The sequence below is a fragment of the Accipiter gentilis genome, chromosome Z (genome assembly GCF_929443795.1).
Source record: "Accipiter gentilis chromosome Z, bAccGen1.1, whole genome shotgun sequence".
NCBI lineage: Eukaryota > Metazoa > Chordata > Aves > Accipitriformes > Accipitridae > Astur > Astur gentilis.
Genome location: NC_064919.1, coordinates 64,242,380 through 64,260,788, shown reverse-complemented (window position 1 = coordinate 64,260,788; position 18,409 = coordinate 64,242,380). Strand labels below are relative to the sequence as shown.

The following is an 18,409-nucleotide window of genomic DNA, read 5'->3' as shown; positions in this document are numbered from 1 at the left end:
GGCTTGCTGCAAGACCATAACCAGGCGTCTGCAGCCTTTCGCACTCGACGCGAAGCTGGCACAGCCGCTGCGATAAACTGCCGATAGCTCCTTTTTGAAGGAAGACGGGCGTAGAAAACCCTATTGTCATGCGAAGCCCCTGCCCCTACTTAACCGCCGGCATCGCCCCGCCGCGGAGCGCAGCAGGGCGCGCCGTGCCCCCGCCCCCGCCCCCGCCGCGCCGCACCTTGCCCACCGCCCGCCGAGCCCACCCCGGCCGCCCGCGGCCTCTGGCAGACGCCGCTGCCCTCTCCGCACCGCGGGCTGCCTCCGGCCGCCTCCCTCGACCGGGGCAGGCGGCGGGACCGGGCTGCCGGGGACAGGGACCGGCAGCCCCGGGGCGTCGCGGCTTCTCCCCGACCGCCTGCCTCCGCTCGCGACGAGGGGCAGCCTGAGGGATCCCCCGTCCCCGGCACCCTCCCCTCGCCCGCAGGCGGACCCAGCCCGCGGCGGCCCGCGCCGCGCTAACACCGCTCCGCCACCGGAGCCGCCGGGTCCCCGCGGCGGCAGCCCCTTCCCGCCCCGTTACCTGCCTCCCTCCCTCGGCGCTCCGCGCCGGGCCCGCCCCCCTCCCCGCGCCATTGGCTCCGCCCGGCCCGGCCCGGCCCGGCCCGGCCCCGCCCCACCCGCAGGCACCACCCGCCGCCCGGCAGCGCCGTAGCCGGCCCGGCCCGGGGATCGCCGCCGCCGCCGCCGCCGCGCTCTGCGGAGTGTGGGGGGGGGGCGCGGAGCTACCGGCGGCGGGGCATGCGGGCGGCGCGGCTCTGAGCCCCCGGCCATGGCTGAGAAAGTTTCGGCGGCCCCGGAGCGGCCGCGGGGCGCCGGCCACGTCGGCTCCTCTTGCTCCGGCTCCTCCTCCGGCTCGGAAACTCTCTCCGAGGAGGGGGAGCCTGGCGGCGGCGGGCTGGCGGCGGCCCCCGGCGGGGCGGCGGCGGCGGCGGCGGCGGCGGGGCGGCGGCGGCGCCCGGGCGAGGAGCGGGCGAGCCCCGGCGGGCGGGCGGAGGACGACGCCTCGCTGGAGGAGCGGAATGAGGAGGTGCGCGGGGCCGGGGCGGCGGCGCTTGCTTCTCCCGCCCGGCGGCACGGGGGGCGCGCCGGGACCCCCCGCCCGGGGCGGGAGGCGGAGGTGCCCCCCGCGGCGCGGAGCGGCTTCGTGGCCGCCGGGGTGCAGCCCCTCGCGTCACCTCGCCTGGTAGCCCCGGGGCGTTCTTGTTCCTGCTGCCCCGGCTCTCGCCGCTTCTGGCTGCCGGCATTGAGGGTTTTTGTACGGAGGGGGTGTTTTTTTGTTTCAGGAAGCCTTGTTTTTTGTAGCGTGTCACCTTTGGGTAGCGTTCTTCTAAAGCAAACTCTTCAACGTCAGACGGAAGTGATGGGCAAGCCCCTAAAGTACACTAATCCTCTTGGGAGAGCTAACGAGAGGCTGTGGATTATGGAGGAGCTCTGTGGGCGATACATCTGTAGCGTGATACGCGGATGTGCATGCTGTGCTGTTCCCTCCCCTCCAGATCTGTCTCCAGTACCTTCTAACGGCACTCTTAAAAACAAAACAACCCCCCCACTATGTTACAGCAAAGTGACTCTTTTGTGTCTGAGACCCGTCCCCCCCGCCCCCTCCCCTTGTTGCCTGGTTCGCACGCCTTAAAGGTGTTTCTTGCCGTGACCCCCAAACCAAGCACATTCTTATGTCTGGCTGCTGCTTTACTTGGGCTCTGCACATAATATTCTGTATGTCTTAGTTGAGCGGCTGACTTGCCTTTTGTTGTGGCCAGCTTTTATATTTGCTCTTAGGTGGCAGTTCTTTATTCTGCGCATTTATGCGTCTGGATGTGCAAAGGTTTTTTTTTGAAGACCCTGGCACTTTTACAGGAATATCTGTGAAGCGCTGGCTGAAGTTATTTGCAACTAGTTAAGCTGTGGTTGCCAGGAATGTTTGCCTCCACAGTAATGGCTGTTTATATAGCTCCTGTTTTCCCCTTCATTTCCTGGTGCCTCCTCCATTGAATTGATAGAACTGTAGGACAGCATGGTGAATTGGATCTAAATATAACTTTCTCTATCGTGTCCTCCCCCCCTCCCCCCCCCTTTTTTTATTTTCTTTGAATACTCAACCTTGGATCACGTTCCTGGTCTGTTTTGACTCCATGACCCCACAAAGGGTGGAATGTATGTACAGCAAAGTGCATTTATGATAGTAGTAGAATGAATGTGGATATATCCACATAATTTATTTTTTTTATAGAGATGTGAACTTGCTTTATTCACTGAACTGAGTAGGAGCTCTGTAGCTGCTGTTAGCATGGTGCTCACTGGTAGGTAATTAATATATCCTCCTTCTTGGCAGGTCTTGTATGTGTGGGCTGCGGGCTGTGCTTACCACAGCTACGTGGTGTCTAGTTGGTTTGGTGCTTGGTTGGTAAGCCTGCAAAATACTGTGTAGAAATACACAAACGGTGTCTGTTCAGTTAGCTGAACTCGCAGCTATTGGCAGACCAGTTAACTTCTGGTTAAGGCTGGTTATTTCTGTGTGTGCTTTGGAGATGAATTACAGGCACTTTTTTGAGTTGAAAGTACAGGGAAGGTAAGCCCAAAAGAAGTCAACATTGCATTCCTTGGAATTTGGAAATTCTACATGGGCAATCTGATGCCTCACCTGCAGTTGGTAATGCTAGAGGCATAAACTCATTTTGATGCAGTGGGAAAGATTGCTTAGAATATGGAGCCTTCTTCCCTCCCATTTATTCCTCCCTGCTAGATTCCTTTGGTATCTGAAACCAATCTTTTTTGTGTGTTTTGTGCTTTGGTTTTGCCCATCCCTCCATTTTCTTATAGTTAGTGCTTGCAGCTGAATCCCTGCCTGCCTGCAGAGCCACCTGACAAATCCACCTGTATAATCATAATTTTTTTGTGCAAGGACACCACAATGCATTAGAGTGCAGACATAAATGAATGCATGTTAATTTAAAACTGAGAGTGCATCTATGTTACTTGCACACTGAAACCTTCAAGGGTAGTGGAAAAAGGGAAGACTAAGGTCTGAGATGAACGTACAGATGATTTCAGGCTTTCTTTACTTGCTACCTGCTAAAAGTGTAACATTGAGAGAAGTGCTTAAGATACCGTTTTCGCATTGACATCCCACCTAATTACTGTCAAATAATGAAAATTTTGATGTTCTCTGCAGTGTTCTGTTTCTGAGTTCTTCTGGTTTTAGAGATCCTCAGTGCTTGATCCTGCTCTTCCAGGTTTCATTTCTCCTCTTGCCCTGTCCTTCTTTCTCTTGCCAATATAGCAGAATTGAATCTGTTGTCATGGCTGTTCCGTATCCTCTAGACAGCAGTGAAACAGGTTGTCCTGATACCTCTCTTGCTGCTACTTTAGTTGTCAGTAAATTCTTCAAAGCCATGACATAAAAAATATTTTCAAACTAAATCTATGAATGGGTAATTATAAAACATGCATATTTTCCCGTATGTGTTACTACTTTATGTGGTAGTCCACTAGAACTATTTATTCTCCTGTGACATTGCATATGACATACTTGACAACTCTGATCTTGTCTCCTCCTGGACCTCTTCTTCAGACTAAACAGCAGCAGTGGCTTTAATAAATTCTATAAGGCTTTCCCTTATAGACTGCATTTCCGGACATCTGATCATTCTCATTGCTGTCTTGTGGACTCTTTCCAACTGGTCACATCTGTCTTGAAGCATGACATCAAAAACCAGGATGCCATACTCAAATTTAGGCCTTGCCAGAGCTGACTAGAACAGAATGATTATTTCAGAGGTCTCTTGAGTGGTGTTACTGTTTACATAGCCCAGGCTGCTCTTCTATGGTTTGTGGTCCATTATGAGTTTTATGTCTTTTTCCGAGAACGATGTGAACATTTCTATTCTACCAAAAAGAGTAGAACCGAAAACTTGGTAACTCATCTTCAGAGTATCACATCTGAAAGAGTTAATTTCTGGAGGTGAATAGGGAAGGGACTGTCAAGGTGGGAAGAGAAGGCACATCACTTTTTTTTCCCTGTTATCATTCCGTCATCCTACTGTTCCATAAACTTCACCTTATCCACCCCACCCCCCCCCCCCCCCCCCGCCCCCAGCAAAGAAAAGCAGTCTCTCATTTCATGTAAGCAAGAACAAATGATAGTTTACAAGATTAGGGCCATCAGTTACTGAAGTGTTTTTGACATCTTACTCTGAGATCTTAGACATATGAGAATTAAACATGGCTTTAACTTCACGTAGGAAGTACTTTGCTTTGGAACATCAGTGCATTGTAGCGCTGTGGATAGTAAACACCTGAAATTCAAATGAATTAGAGCAGATTATTTGCCTATGCTCTTGTGAGGTGAGTGGCTGGCTGCTGACAGAAGCAGGCAGGATGGGATTGCATGGTGAAAGGCACTCGAGGCAAACACTGCATAGAGGACGGTTCACCACTTTCCTGACACAGCATTGTTGTTTAGTTTTTTAAGGATTAGTCTGTATTCTCTTTACAACTCTTCTTCTTGGAAAGAGTGTTTTCCAGACTGTAAAGGGAGGAGTCAAGGCTGGGCAACAGCATGTTTTCTGTTGTAATCTGGCTGCTTCTACATTCTGTGGGTAGTCAATACCAGACCAGGATTATGGGGAAAGGGATAAATGCAAAAAACCCCAGGGTTTTCCCATTTTCCTTTCTGTTGTGTTTCTATCTTCTCTACCATAGTCTTCCTTTTGGCAAAAAAAGTGACTGTGAACAGGAAACGTGTTTTATGAGGTTTATTGAGGCAAATGGTGCCAAATGTCATTGGCTGCATTAGTCTCTCCCATTCAAAATGTTTTACAGTCTTTCAGGCCAGCATGGGATATGCTTTTTTGATGGTTGCTTCCAAATTTTAGTGTTTTTCCGAGCAGGTGAGAGCTCACCTGGGTTAATCTTGTTTCTTAAGAAGAGGATGAAGGCAAGCTATGGATTCTTTAACTACAACAGTAATCCCAAGGATCTGAAGGTTAAATTGTGTATCTGAGAGTTGTCTCTCTCTTCCACCTCTGTCAGCTGACCTACTGAAAGAGCTTATCTTTCTACAAACTTTGTCACAGTAACTGGGAATACTCATTGCTTACCAGAGCAGAGCAACAAACCAAGATGAGTAGTCTTTCACAGAGAATACTGCTTTGCGATACAGCACAACTGTCTTGGTCTCAAATGGATCCAAAAGCTTCTGAACCTGCCAGTTCCAAATTACCATAGTGAGTCCTCTTCATTATTTTAGATGTTTTAACCCCCCCCTCAAATAAAACCACCCACAAAAAAAGGGGAAGATATGGTATTTTTTTCTCATAATTTCAGTTCTTGCTCTGTAAATTGTTTGGCACTGAAGTGACTATCAGAGTTGATACTGTGCTGAAAGGATGATGAACAGCATGAAAAGACAGTGTTTCTCATGAAAAATGTCCGCTGACCTTTGAGGCTGATTATTGTACATTTTCTCCTAATCTCTAGTTGATGTATATCCTGTATTAAAAAAGATACTTCACCGTACGGAGTGAGAAGTACAAAAGCTTTTTCTGTTGCTGCTAACTCCGCCTGAATCTGCCTTCTTGCTGTTCATGTTGCAATCTGGTGTGGCTTCAGGAGGACTGTATGGTGAGAATTAATTACTGGGAAGCTACAATTCTGTCATGAAAGTACTCATAGCAAGCTGAAGAGGGTGATAAAGAAAGTATTGCTCTAAAAGCTGCTCTTTCACACATTTGTCCTTAAGCATATGTCCACTAGAGAGCTACAGTATCTCCAGCGTTACAGATTGTCAGCCAGATCTTCACCCCAACAAAATGTAGTGTAACTTGGGGGCGGGGTGGAAATCAAAATGCTTTGAGATAAAGTAAGCAAAGAGTTTGTGAAGTGATGGCAATGTTTACATGTACATCGGTGTATAATGGAGGTAGTGTTAGTTCTGTCGAAGTGTCACTATGACCTAACTAGTAGTGGTTTTGTTACCTTTCTCTTTCCCCTCCTGCTTGTCCTGCTGAAGTACTAACTGTGGGACATGCTTAGACCATGTGGGAGATAGCACAGATTTTTCTTTTAATTGTTTCAGACTTTTTTGTCTCTGACAGTGATGAATCATTCCCTGCTGTAGTACACCCTGAATGTTACAGCTACCTAAAGATGAATTGCCTAATTGCTAGAGTGTGATCCTTAGACCATCCTAAGGAATAGTAATACAGTCATAAAATGTGTACTTCTCAGGATTAAAATGATTGCAGTCAGATTAAATAAACACTCACCTAGCCTAGAGCAGCCACAAAACTGTTCTTGTGTCACCTGAGCCAGAGAAACAGCATTGCTTTTACTTTTTAGATATGTTTGTGATAAATTACCTATAAAGTTAAATACTTTACCCTTTAAGTGTGTAGGGCTGTCTCAACAGTCATGTAAAACACTTTCTTGATTTGCTTTTAGTATGAAAAAATGTATGTTTGTCTCCTACTTTAAATTTCCTGTGTGCAGGATAGGCCTTCAAGGTGCATGCTTGACATGCACGCTTATTATCTGAGAAATAAACTAGGACAAGGAGACACACGTGGTTGAGGGCTTTATCTAATACAGCTGTGTGCTGTTGCTTGAGGTTTTAGATTATCTGTACAATGGTAATGTTTGCAGCTCTCTGGAGCTTCTTTTCAAGATGTTTGGTGGGTATAAATAAGTCTGTAAGTAGAGCATCTCCCTTCTCACTTGGAGTAAGCGAAAGCTGAAGAAGCAGGTTCATACACTGAGTTGCATATCTGTTTTCATGTCCCAGAACTATTTAGCTACTTAAAGTCCTCCTGGAAGGAGGTGGGTGAGGACCTCATAATTAATCTTAAAACCGAAATTTGAATGCATTTGCAAAAATGTTTGAGTGGGCCTTTTGCACCCTTTAAATTTTACAGGCAGGAGGACATAGTCCTGAGGCTAATCTTCAGGATCCCTTAGTATCTGTATGTTCAACTGTGTAATCAAATGTAGAGAAACATCTTTTCTGAAAAGCTGCAGCTCTGTAGAAGGAGGACGGCCTAAGTCCAGCATAGTCTGCTGCCTTTGACAGCATTTTGGCTAGATGTAAGTTGCTTTGAACTGAATGTCAGTAAACATAACAATGTGGTGCTACTCCTGTACTATGAGGAAGCTCCATATGATGGGGCTGCTCTGCTAGCAGTAACAGCTTATGTAAAGTTGAGTTTACACAAAGGGATAAAAGAGTCTCAAGTCTAGAGGCATAAAATACAAGCACTGTCAAGTGCAGTGCAAGTGAGGAGGTCCTCGAGCTATCAAGCTGAGCAGCCAGACAGCCTGTTACTGCAACAATCCATGTAATGGGGTAACTTTCCTCTTGGTTTTGTTGCATATTATGCACTCTTTCCCCCTACCCCCAAAGCACAACTGTAGTCTCAAAGACCGCCGTGTTGAAGCATTAATACATATCAATTACTTGGTTTCTGATCTTGCTGTTTGGGTTACCTGGAGCTGGCAAACATTAACCAGTAGTGCCCTTCTGTACAAAGCATGAGAAGAAGATACTTGGCCTTATTTTAGAGGCAAAAACCTAAAATGCAGAATTTGGGGACTTATGAAAAAGGGGTGTGATGAATCTCAGAAGATTGATGTGAACAAAGCCCTTAAAGTTTTCTGTTAAAGCTTCCTTAGGCAGAATTGCTCTGACCCAGGCTGAAGGCTTTCTCACATGCCCAATATGGTGAAGCAGATGCCTGTTACTAAGAACTTCAGTGAGGCAGGTTCCGCCTGTTCTGCTGCTGGGTTGGGAAATGACCTGTTCAGGCTCTGACTCCAAGAGAAATTCCAGTCTTTTTAACAGCTTGACAAGTGAAAGAGAAAAGGATGATGAACAAATATTTTTGTTTTTCTTGTTCTGTCTGGGTTTTTTTTGTTTTTGTAAGGTACCAAGCACAGTGGCATTTTAGCTTATCTTGGGAGCGTCACAGTGTTAACGGTATCACAAGCAGTACTGTCCCTGCTATTGCTAAGCCCCTTTAAAAACAGCGGTGTGGTCTTCAAATACTTCGTAGTCCCACCCCCCAAATTTTTATCATTTGTTGCTTCAGCCTTCAGATTTCTGTTTTTTTCAGCTCTTCTCTTGCAGCTGTGGAGTTTAAAATTCTTTTTGAAACATGGTTTTAATAGTTGGGTGGTATTGAGTTTTAATATATATGACTGATGGAGACTTATGCTTAAAAATCATTAAATGCTGGTAGCCCTTTGTGCAATGATAGAGGGAAAAGGAAAAAAGGTGCAGCTACTTGTATTGGCTTTGTGTGGCAAGGTTTTGGTAGCGGGGGGGGGGGGGGGGGGGGGGGGCGAGGGTTGCAGGGATGGCTTCTGTGAGAAGCTGCTGGAAGCTTCTCCTGTGTCCGACAGAGCCCATACCAGCTGGCTCTAAGACGGACCCGCCGCCAGCCAAGGCCGAGCCAATCAGCAATAGTGGTAATGCCTCTGTGATAACATTTTTAAGAAGGAAAAAGAAGTTGCTGGGACAGACAGAAATGGCAGCTGGAGAGAGGAGTGAGAACATGTGAGAGACAACCCTGTAGATGCCCAGGTCAGTGAAGAAGGAGGAGGAGGAGGAGATGCTCCAGGTGCCGGAGCAGAGATTCCCCTGCAGCCCATGGGGAAGACCGTGGTGAGGCCGGCTGTCCCCCTGCAGCCCATTGAGGTCCACAGTGGAGCAGATATCCACCTGCAGCCCGTGGAGGAGCCCACGCCAGAGCAGGTGGGTTCCTGAAGGAGGCTGTGACCCTGTGGGAACCCCACGCTGGAGCAGGCTCCTGGCAGGACCTGTGGCCCCATGGAGACAGAGGAGTCCACGCTGGAGCAGGTATTCTGGCAGGACTTGTGACCCCATGGGGGACCCACATTGGAGCAGTCTGTGCCTGAAGGACTGCAGCCCATGGAAGGGTCCCATGCTGGAGCAGTTTGTGAGGAACTGCAGTCCATGGGAAGGACCCATGTGGGAGAAGTTTGTGGAGGACTGTCTCCTGTGGGAGGGACCCCATGCTGGAGCAGGGGAAGAGTGTGATGAGCCCTCCCCCTGAGGAGGATGAAGCAGCAGAAATAACGTGTGATGAACTGACTGTAAACCCCATTCCTCTGTGCCACTGGGGGGGATAGGTGGAGAATCCGGGAGTGAAGTTGTGCCTGACAAGAAGGGAGGGGTGGAGGTGTTTGGAGATTTGGTTTTATTTCTCATTACCCTACTCTGGTTGATTGGTAAGAAATTGAGTTAATTTTCCCCTAGCTGAATCTTTTTTGCTCGTGATGGTAATTGATGAATGATCCCTCCTGTCCTTATCTTAACCCGCAAGCTCTTTGTTATATTTTCTCTCCCCTGTCCAGCTGAGGAGGCTGTCCAGCTGATAGAACGGCTTTAGTGGGCACTTGACGTCCAGCCAGCGTCAACCCACCACACTACTTGAGGACAAGCTAGCTGAAAAGGTGAAAAATGTGGGGGAGTGCTGGCAAACAAAATATGCTTTGAAATCAAGTCAGGAACCTGTCTTAGCTTTTGGGTTTACTGAGCCAAGTAAAGTTTTACTTACCCTTTCCTAGCTGAAAGGGATGCTCTCATCAGACTTCCCAGCTGAAAGACTGTCCTGCTTTAGCTAGGGAACAGTGGGATGAATACTTTCCCCTCCTTTACAAATGTAACTAAGTCGATGAATTTGTGCTGTTCAGAGATGAGTTACAAGTATGTCAAGGGTTAAAGCTCAAGTGTTCTGCTGTATAAATAGCCTGGTAGCCCTTGCCACAGGTTTCTTTACTGAGTGCCTCTATGTTTCAAGTGGGAACCAGGGATGAATGCAATACTTTTTTCTTTCTTAGTTGATATCACCTACAGTCTTGAACTAGAAAACGAGACTTTTTTTTTGCTTTTCTGATCAAAGAGCTCTGAAAGTGACTTCCAAGAGAAGCAAAAAAGGAAAGAAGCCATATGCAAGCTACAAAAACCTCTTCCTAAATTATGTGTGGATGAAAATAACTGATTATAGGATGGCAACCTGTGTAGCCAAGAAAGATTAATTCCCTGTTGCCTGGCAGAGAAACTTGTGTATTAGACACATTTTGCAGTGTTTTGTTGTAACAACTATGTATATCTCAGTATATCCTTTTTATTTTTTTTTATTTAGTTTTAATTTCTAGAGAGTGGTGCTTATATACAGAGTGACAAAATTACTTTGTGAGGCCATGCTGCCATGCTAGTAGGACTATATAGTTAATTGCACCTGGACTATTAATGATCCCATTCTCTTCCTGAGGAAGAGAGCTGTGCGTGAATGAAGCAGATGAACTACTGCACTAAAATGCTAATTTGATTTTCATTGTTACCTCAGGAAGCTTTTACTAGAATGTAATAATGCTGTAGCTATGGCTCAGTGGATGCTTTCATTGTAAAGCTGTTATTCAGGCCATATAACAAAAATGTCTCAGTTGTCTTTCATGCTGTGTTTCAGGTTTTGTGCATAGTACATGACAGGGAAGGGCAGGGCGCATTGTGCCTGATATATTTTGTTCTGAGCTAGCTATCAGAATAGATGGTTTACAAAATGTCACAGGGAAATCCTTCAGCTCAGCTGGGTCTTTATAGTTTTGATAAGTAGATGGGCCAATGTAAACCTTCTGGCTGTGTTTTAACCTGTTATCAGTGGTTCCTTCCCCTTCCTGTTTGTTCAAATACTGGTGATGTTAACACATTACACTACTGGAGGATATGTTCCAAAGTTAAGTCCATTGATTTCCTTGGTGCAGCTCCACAGCAGAGTACTGCATATTGGGTTGGCTGTACATACTTTTAGAAAATGTGGGTCTACATTACAGACTGATTAGCTGAAACAGCAAGCTGGTAAACTTGGGCATATCACTTACTGGTCATTGCAGAGTGGTGACAGTCATTGACTTTCTTGAGTTTCATTGAGTTCTTGAGTTTGCTGAACCACAGACCGTGTATTGAAATTATAGCGTGGGCTCAGAGTTGCACTGAATTCTGCTGAGAGACCGTATATATGTTCACACTGAGTATGTGTTAAGGTAGTTGCATGACATCTGGTCTTCTCAGAAAGAAGATGTGAGTTAAAGAATATTAATAGTGGTTTACAGTGCTATCACTCTATGCTATTATCTTCCCTTCTGGCACCTGTTTTTGTGGTCTCCCCTGGTTTGCTTCTATCCAAACTCAGTATGCTTAGTTTTAAATTCTCATCAGAGGTAATAACTAGTGGCTGAAACTTTAAGGGTTACTTACATTCAGACAGCAGTGGTCCTACAGTTAAAGTAGGAAAGTTAGAGGTAGGTTAAGGGTGTGAAAGAAGGAGGAGGAGAGAGGTTCAGTTAAGGTATGATGAGGTGTACTAGGGGAAAATCTTATGAACATAGTGTTCAATAACCTTTATGCTTCTAAGTATGTTACTCTTTGCATTAACAGGGCCATTAGCCACAAAATGAAGGAAGTATGTTAAAAATGCACAAAAACTTAAAGGCCACACCATCAGGCACTTTAGGTGTAAGCTTGTTTGCGAGTGAGGAAAAGTAGTACATCTGAACTTTGGTATGTTGGTAATGACTCAAACAGCTGGGAGGCGCAAGCCCTGCTGTTACAGCCCTGCATTACCTCACCTGCATGCTACCTGAGAGAGCAGCTATGCCAGGAACTGTGGCATTGTACCTTGTGTGCAACAGAGGAATAGCCTTAACAGCTATATCCGCCCTGGTGACTTACAAGCAGGTAGAGACAGGTTTTATAGCTGTAGGAGCTAAAGCACTTTCATTCCAGGCCTGCTTTCCCAAAATGACACTCGTAAGTAGTGGTTTTTGGCATGGTAATTAAATTAAGAAGAAAGTAAGTTGCAGAAACTGCAGATGACAAATGTAGATACATTAAGTCATAGATCTGTCACTGGAAAACAAAGACAGAATTGGAATTAGCAAACTAAACATCTCTGAGGACTTGGGCTCTAATCCAGGAGAAGTTGGGAACATTTTTCAAGGTAAGTGTGTGCCAGTGTCTCGCCTGTAGCTAGTTGCAGTTACTGAAATTTTGCATGCTTTTTAAATTTCTTTAAAACAAACAAAACCCCCTGCTACTTTTATGAACAAATTACTTTAATGCTAGTGATCTACCTGTAATTACATTAATACCTTTCATTTAATTCTTTCCATTTGGAAGCTTTAATGGATTGTGTTGCAGGAAAGTTATTTTGACACTAAAACTTCTTGTGTGTAGCTTCTGGAAAAAGAGTCCTATACTTCTCAGATGAGCCTGATATGAAGAAAGAATTTTCACAGAAATCTCGTTCCTACAAAATGAACAAGGCAGCAGAAAGAGCCTTGCCTACATAAGCAAGTAGCACAATGCAAGGGGAATGGATTTGCAGGATGAAGTGGCTGGTGTTGAGGACAGTGTTTTGGGGGAACTGACTTCAGACCAGCTCTAGTCCGATCCCAAGGGGCGGTGACCTGGTATACTACCAATTGTACAGGAGCCGAGTATGCTTCAGGGCTTGTCAGAAGGGCAGTAGGAGCCTTGCTGGCTTGGACACTGATGGTCTTGACCCCAGATCAGCCCAGTTTAGCCACCTGAAGTTCTTGGTTGGTGCCTGGTCAGGTTTTTCTAGCATGTGTTGAGCTTCATGCAGCTGTTGATTCATGAACTGTTTTTTCTGGATAAGCTTAAGCTAAGTGTGTCTGCAAGAGCTGCAGTTGCAGCTTTGGTTATACTGTAAACATAAAATCATTTCAGTTAAAATTTCTGGCTCGGTGTGGTGTTTTCATTAGTCATTAATCCCTCTGTCCTCATTGATTATTGTTGAGTTAATCTGCTGTACTCATGAGAGAATTAACAGGTGGTTGGTGTGTTAATCCTTTCTGTTTAGATTTGAGTTTGGTAATCCACCTCCTAGGTGTCTTGCCTGTCTAAGGCTGTGATTTCTGTCTGCCTTAATTTTTTTGAATAGGAACTTTCTTCCTACATGCAGTTACTCCTTGGCAGCTTCTTCCTTATGTCTAGGTATAGTTGCTTATAAACAGATTTTCTGGGCTCCTAGGAGACAAAGCAATACCATTGCGCATGATTTTAATCCTTAAAGATGTTATACATACATAAATAAACATGGAAAAAATACGTAGTCTTCCCTATACTTTAGGAGGTGTGGACAAGTAGAATGGCTTGGCCTGTTTTTGTCTCTGGTACTGCTAACAGATGCCTTCTGCAGTTTGATATTGATAACTGTGCAATGTCTGTACTTGTTCAGGTAGCATCCAAATAAAGCCAGTTAAGCTGCTTAAATAAACCTATGGGAAGAAGATATTTCCATAACAATAGATACTTGTTTAAATTTAAAACTAGGTCCCAAGGTTTAAGGACTCCACTGAAACCATGCAGTTTTAGTGCACTTGTGTAGGAGATATTTGGTCTTCAGTGGGTTAATGATACTTATGTACCAGAAACCTTCAGCAAAACCTTCTTGAATTTGTTTTTGATATTACAGAGCATGCATTGACAGAAGTTATATGTTAAAATGTATAGCTGTGTTCATTTCCCTTTTAGTGTTGGGACAGTTATGACTCTTCTCTTCCTGCAAGATTTTTATAAGCTTAAACAAACACATTTTTAAAAGATTCAAATAATATAAGTAAAAGTGTGGGGGAGTTAACTGCGAAGGCTTTTCCCTGCAGACACAGCACTTAATTCTGGTGACTGCATTTGCCGGTGATGTGGTAGAAGGCCTTCCGAAGTCTCTGAGAGGTGTCCAATATGTTGCCGATCACTTCAGTGCACTTCCTGGCTGTTTGGAGTTGTAGCACAGCACTACACCACTAATCACTAAAGGACCTGGAGAGCTTTTATAATTAGACTTTATCAAAACTATCATTGTCTGGTTTACTATATTGTACTCATCATGCATTGCTCGAGTATTCTTGCGCAGTGACAATTATCCTTTAAGTGTTTTCATGTGGATGTGCAGACATGAAATGTAAGCCCATGTAAAATGTCATGAGGCAAACCCAGTGTTGGACATAGATAGCACAGTTGAGTCAAGCCTTTGTTACTTGGCTCTTGGTTACACATAGGTGTAACACTGGTGTTTTTGAAGCTTCACTGAATTTGGCTGAAGTTGTCAAAAGAAATCAAGTTCTGTTTTTTCTCTCCTTCCCTGCCTTGCAACATGAGTGACTGAAGGGTGGCTTTGCAGAGTCTGGTTTCGATGGCTACAGGCCCAGTTTGCTGAGAGCGTCTATAAACAAAAATCTGTCTCACCTTGCAAAATGGTGCCTGTCTGCCTTCTCTGGCTCTCTAAAGCTGGAATCCAGATTTGAGGCTCATGAACGCCTGTGTAAATCCATCATATTTGGTGCAGTTTCATAAGTGCATCTTTTCTCAGCAAAGTCATTCTCAGATGTCCTTTTTTTTTTCCCTTCAGCAAGTACGGTTGTACTGGCTGTGGGTGGCCAGGTGCTGGCAGCGGTGGGCTGCAGGGCTGTTCTCTGTGAGGAGAGGCCGGGGTGCCCTGTGCCAGATGCAGCTGGCTCCAGTGGACCCACTGCAGGGCACAGCTGAGCCCCTCAGCCAAGACAGTGGCACCTTGGGGAAAGTGTATTTAAGAAAGGGCAAAATGCTGGATGGCAGTGAGGAATGTAGAGGAGAAAATGTGTGAGAAACAGCCTTGTGAACAGCAAGGTGGGAGAAGGCGGAGGCAGAGAAGGTGCTCCAGGCACTGGAGCAGAGATTCCCCTGGGGGAGATCACAGTGGAACAGGTATCTACCCTGCAGCCCGGGGAGGACCCTGTGCTGGAGCAGGTGGGTATTTGCTGAAGGAAGCTGAAGTCCACGGAGAGCCCTTGCTGGAGCAGGTTTATTCTGAAGGACTGCAGCATGCGGAGGGGACCCATGCTGGCGCAGCGTGCGAAGGACAGCGCTCTGCGGGAAGAACCCACACTGCAGCAGGGGAAAAGTGTGAGGAGGAAGGAGTGGCAGAGAGGAGCTGTTATAGTCTGACTCCAACCTCCACTCCCCGTCCCCTTGTGCTGCTCAGGGGGAAAGGGGTAGAGGAGTTGAGAATGAAGGAGTGTAGTTGAGCTTGGGAGGAGGGGAAGGGTGGTTTTAATTAGTCTTTGTTTCTCACTAGCCAACTCTATTTTAATTGGCAGTAAATTAAATTAATTTTCCCCAAGTTGAGCCTGTTCTGCCAGTGATGGTAATTGGTGAGGGATCTCCCTGTCTTTAACTTGAACCACAAGCTTTTCAATCTTATTTTCTCCCACGTCCTGTTGAAGAGGGGGAGCGAGAGAGCGGCTGGGCAGGTGGCCGGCAGGTGGCCAAGGCCACCACAGTCCTTTGTGTATATAATGATTTTCAAAAACTTTCTAAAAGGAAAGTGTCCGAAAAATAGTTGTTAATGTGTTTAGGTAGAGTAGCTCTGTGCACTTGTATCTGACGCAGGCTGGCAGTGGGAACTCTGCTCGGTTTGCAAGTAAAATATTTTTTTTTCGTTCCTGAATGCAGCTCTATAAGCTCATGCTGGGTTTTCAGTTAAGTGCATTTAACACTTCAAATATCATGTCTGGTAACTGATGCTGGGCTCTTGGCTTCTCAGCTATAGCCTTACTTTTTCTCTAAATGTGCCTGGTGGTCTTGCCACATAACAATGCCTAGGAATTAATTTAAACTTGTAGTAATAGCTGCATATGTTATGAACAGTGAAGTTGAAATGAGGTGTTGTCTTTTCTGCAGAGCTGTTGGAAGTGGCTGTTGATGTTGGTTTCCAGATGAACCCAGCTCTTCCATTGGAATATGTAGTGGGTCTGTATTTGCAATAGGTGTGCAATGATATTGCTGCTGCTTTGAGGAAAAGCTGTACATAATTTGTTTATGCAACAGTATTTTTAGAAGATCACTGAAGTTATGCATAAAATGGTTTTCTAGCTCTTTTCCTCCTGAAGTCCCTGAATGTATATAGGGAAGTGGATGGTGCTGCTGCTGAGGTCTGTAGAGCTGAACATAAGTGAGTTCAGGTATGGAGCTTTAACAGCTATCCCTGTAGCACTACAGGGTATGTATATCTGTCAGTTGTCATTTCATAAGAAGAAAAATCTGTCATTTGAAAACTGTTAAGTGTAAACAGTAACATTGATACTGATTTCATAATACAAAGAGTTACGTTTGAACTGTGTGTGTCTCCAAAGCGTGTTTACTCTGTGGAAAGGTAAGACTGATTTTATTTAGGGACAGGATAAAATAAGTCTATGGATAAGTGTGGTGGGTTGACCTTGGCTGGATGCCAGGTGCCCACCAAAGCCGCTCTATCACTTCCCCTCCTCAACTGGACAGGGGAGGGAGAATATAACAAAAGGCTCATGGGTTGAGATAAGGACAGGAGAGATCACTCACCAATTACTGTCATGGGCAAAACAGACTCAACTTGGGGAAAATTAACTCAATTTATTACCAATCAAACCAGAGTAGGGTAATGACAAATCAAATCTTAAAAACACTTTCACCCCACTCCTCCCTCCTTCCTAGCTCAACTCCACTCCCGATTTTTTTCTACCTCCTCCCCACCAGCAGCACAGGGGGATGGGAAATGGGGTTGTGGTCAGTTCATCACATGTTGTCTCTGCTGGTCCTTCCTCCTCAGGGGGAGGACTCCTCACTCTGCCCCTGCTCCAGCGTTGGGGTCCCTGCCACGGAAGACAGTCCTCCACGAACTTCTCCAACGTGCGTCCTTCCCACGGGCTGCAGTTCTTCACCAACTGCTCCAGTGTGGGTCCTTTCCATGGGCTGTATTCCTTCAGGCACAGACTGCTCCAGCACGGGCTTTCCCATGGAGTCAAGGCCATCTCCGGGGTCATCCGCCTGCTCCATCATGGCATCCTCCCTGGGCTGCAGGTGGACATCTGCTCCCCTGCTCCCCTCCATGGGCTGCGGGGGGGGGACAGCCTGCTGCCTCACCACGGGCTGCAGGGGCATCCCCTCCTCTGGCGCACCTCCTTTCCCCCCTTTTTCACTGACCTTGGCTGTCTGCAAAGGGGTTTCTGTCAAATGTTCTCACTCCTCTCTCCAGCTGCAGTTTCTGTTCCACAGCAACTTTTTTCCCTTCTTAAATATGTTATTACAGAGGTGTGTCACAGATCTGACATGATCTACTGTCCCAGTAACTACTGCAGCCTCACTGCTGCCTGTTTGCTTATCTAGGTAGAGGTGTAAATTCTTTTTCTACTATGAGGGAACAAGATTAGGTTAGTAAATGGAGTTATCTGAGGAGGCTTTAAAAACCAAGTCAATATTTATAGTGCACTCTTTTATTTCAACAAATATTTTTGTAAAAATATGTGGAATTTTTCAAAGGTGGATGTTATAAATAAATATCTTAAGAGTAGGAGTATGTGGCAAGGGAATGTAACATTAATGAAAACCTTTTAACTTTTTTTTTTAACAGTATTTTTAGCTTTATGAAGAAAGATTGCCAAGAAAAAGCCTTTAATAAATTAGAAGTTGAGGATTTGTCTGTTCTGATGCTGGATTCACTGGTCTTCTAATTGCAAAGGTTTTAAAACCTTTTGGTCATCTTAAATCAATCAGTCTTTTTAATGAATAGCTGTGTGAATTTAGGATTTGAGTTGCATGGAGGCTGGAATCATGCTGCTGTTTTATGTAAAAGATTGAAAATTCTGGCGCTAATTGGATTAAGGTATTCCCCCCCCCCCCCCCCCCCCCCCCCCAACAGGTGCACTCTCAGGAAAAGCACAAGAAACCCATCTCTTTTTCCATTGTTCTGTTGATTATAAAATGGTCTGTCTGCACAAGGGTGGGGGCAGGTTTGAAAGAATATTACACTGGTAAGCTAAGAGATCTGCAATGTGGGACTGGTATTGAGGTTATCTGTGGTGGTGTGCAGCACGCTGGCCTGAGGTTGTCCAGTTTGATGACTAGATTCCATGTTCATGTGGCATGATGAATATATGCAGCCATGCACCTGGAGTTGTGATTTGCTGCCTTCATTTTGTTACTCTGTGTGTGACTGGCTTCAGCCTCGAGTGCTTATTAGCATAGCTGATTTATCAGCTGTGTTATGGCCCTGGTATAGGTTTAAGACTACAGAATTGGTTTTGTAGAGATGGCTTTTCTTCTCCCTTATATTTTTAGTTTATTTTCCCCAAACTAGTTGTTGCTACTTTCCTTTTATGGGTGGTGGCTCTTGCCTTAGTTCAGCCACCAATGCATGTAGCTTTAGAAGAATTGTGCAAGGTCTTTTCTAAGCAATAATATTCTTGTAATGAGGTTTCTATTCCAGAGGTATGTGTTCAGTTGGATGTTAAAGTTGGATATCTTTGTTTA

At 45.6% G+C, this 18,409-nt stretch overlaps 1 protein-coding gene across 3 annotated transcripts in view; it reads left to right on the top strand.

Annotated features, from left to right (window-relative positions):
- Positions 1–817: 817 nt before the first annotated feature.
- MAST4 (microtubule associated serine/threonine kinase family member 4) overlaps positions 818–18,409 on the top strand; it is a 312,156-nt gene continuing 294,564 nt past the window's right edge. For 2 of the 3 annotated variants that reach the window (XM_049796540.1, XM_049796539.1), the window contains exon 1: positions 818–1,075. In XM_049796540.1, coding sequence (XP_049652497.1) covers positions 818–1,075 — 258 coding nt within the window. The remainder of the gene's footprint in view (positions 1,076–18,409) is intronic. The other variant, XM_049796541.1, reaches the window with a different exon arrangement.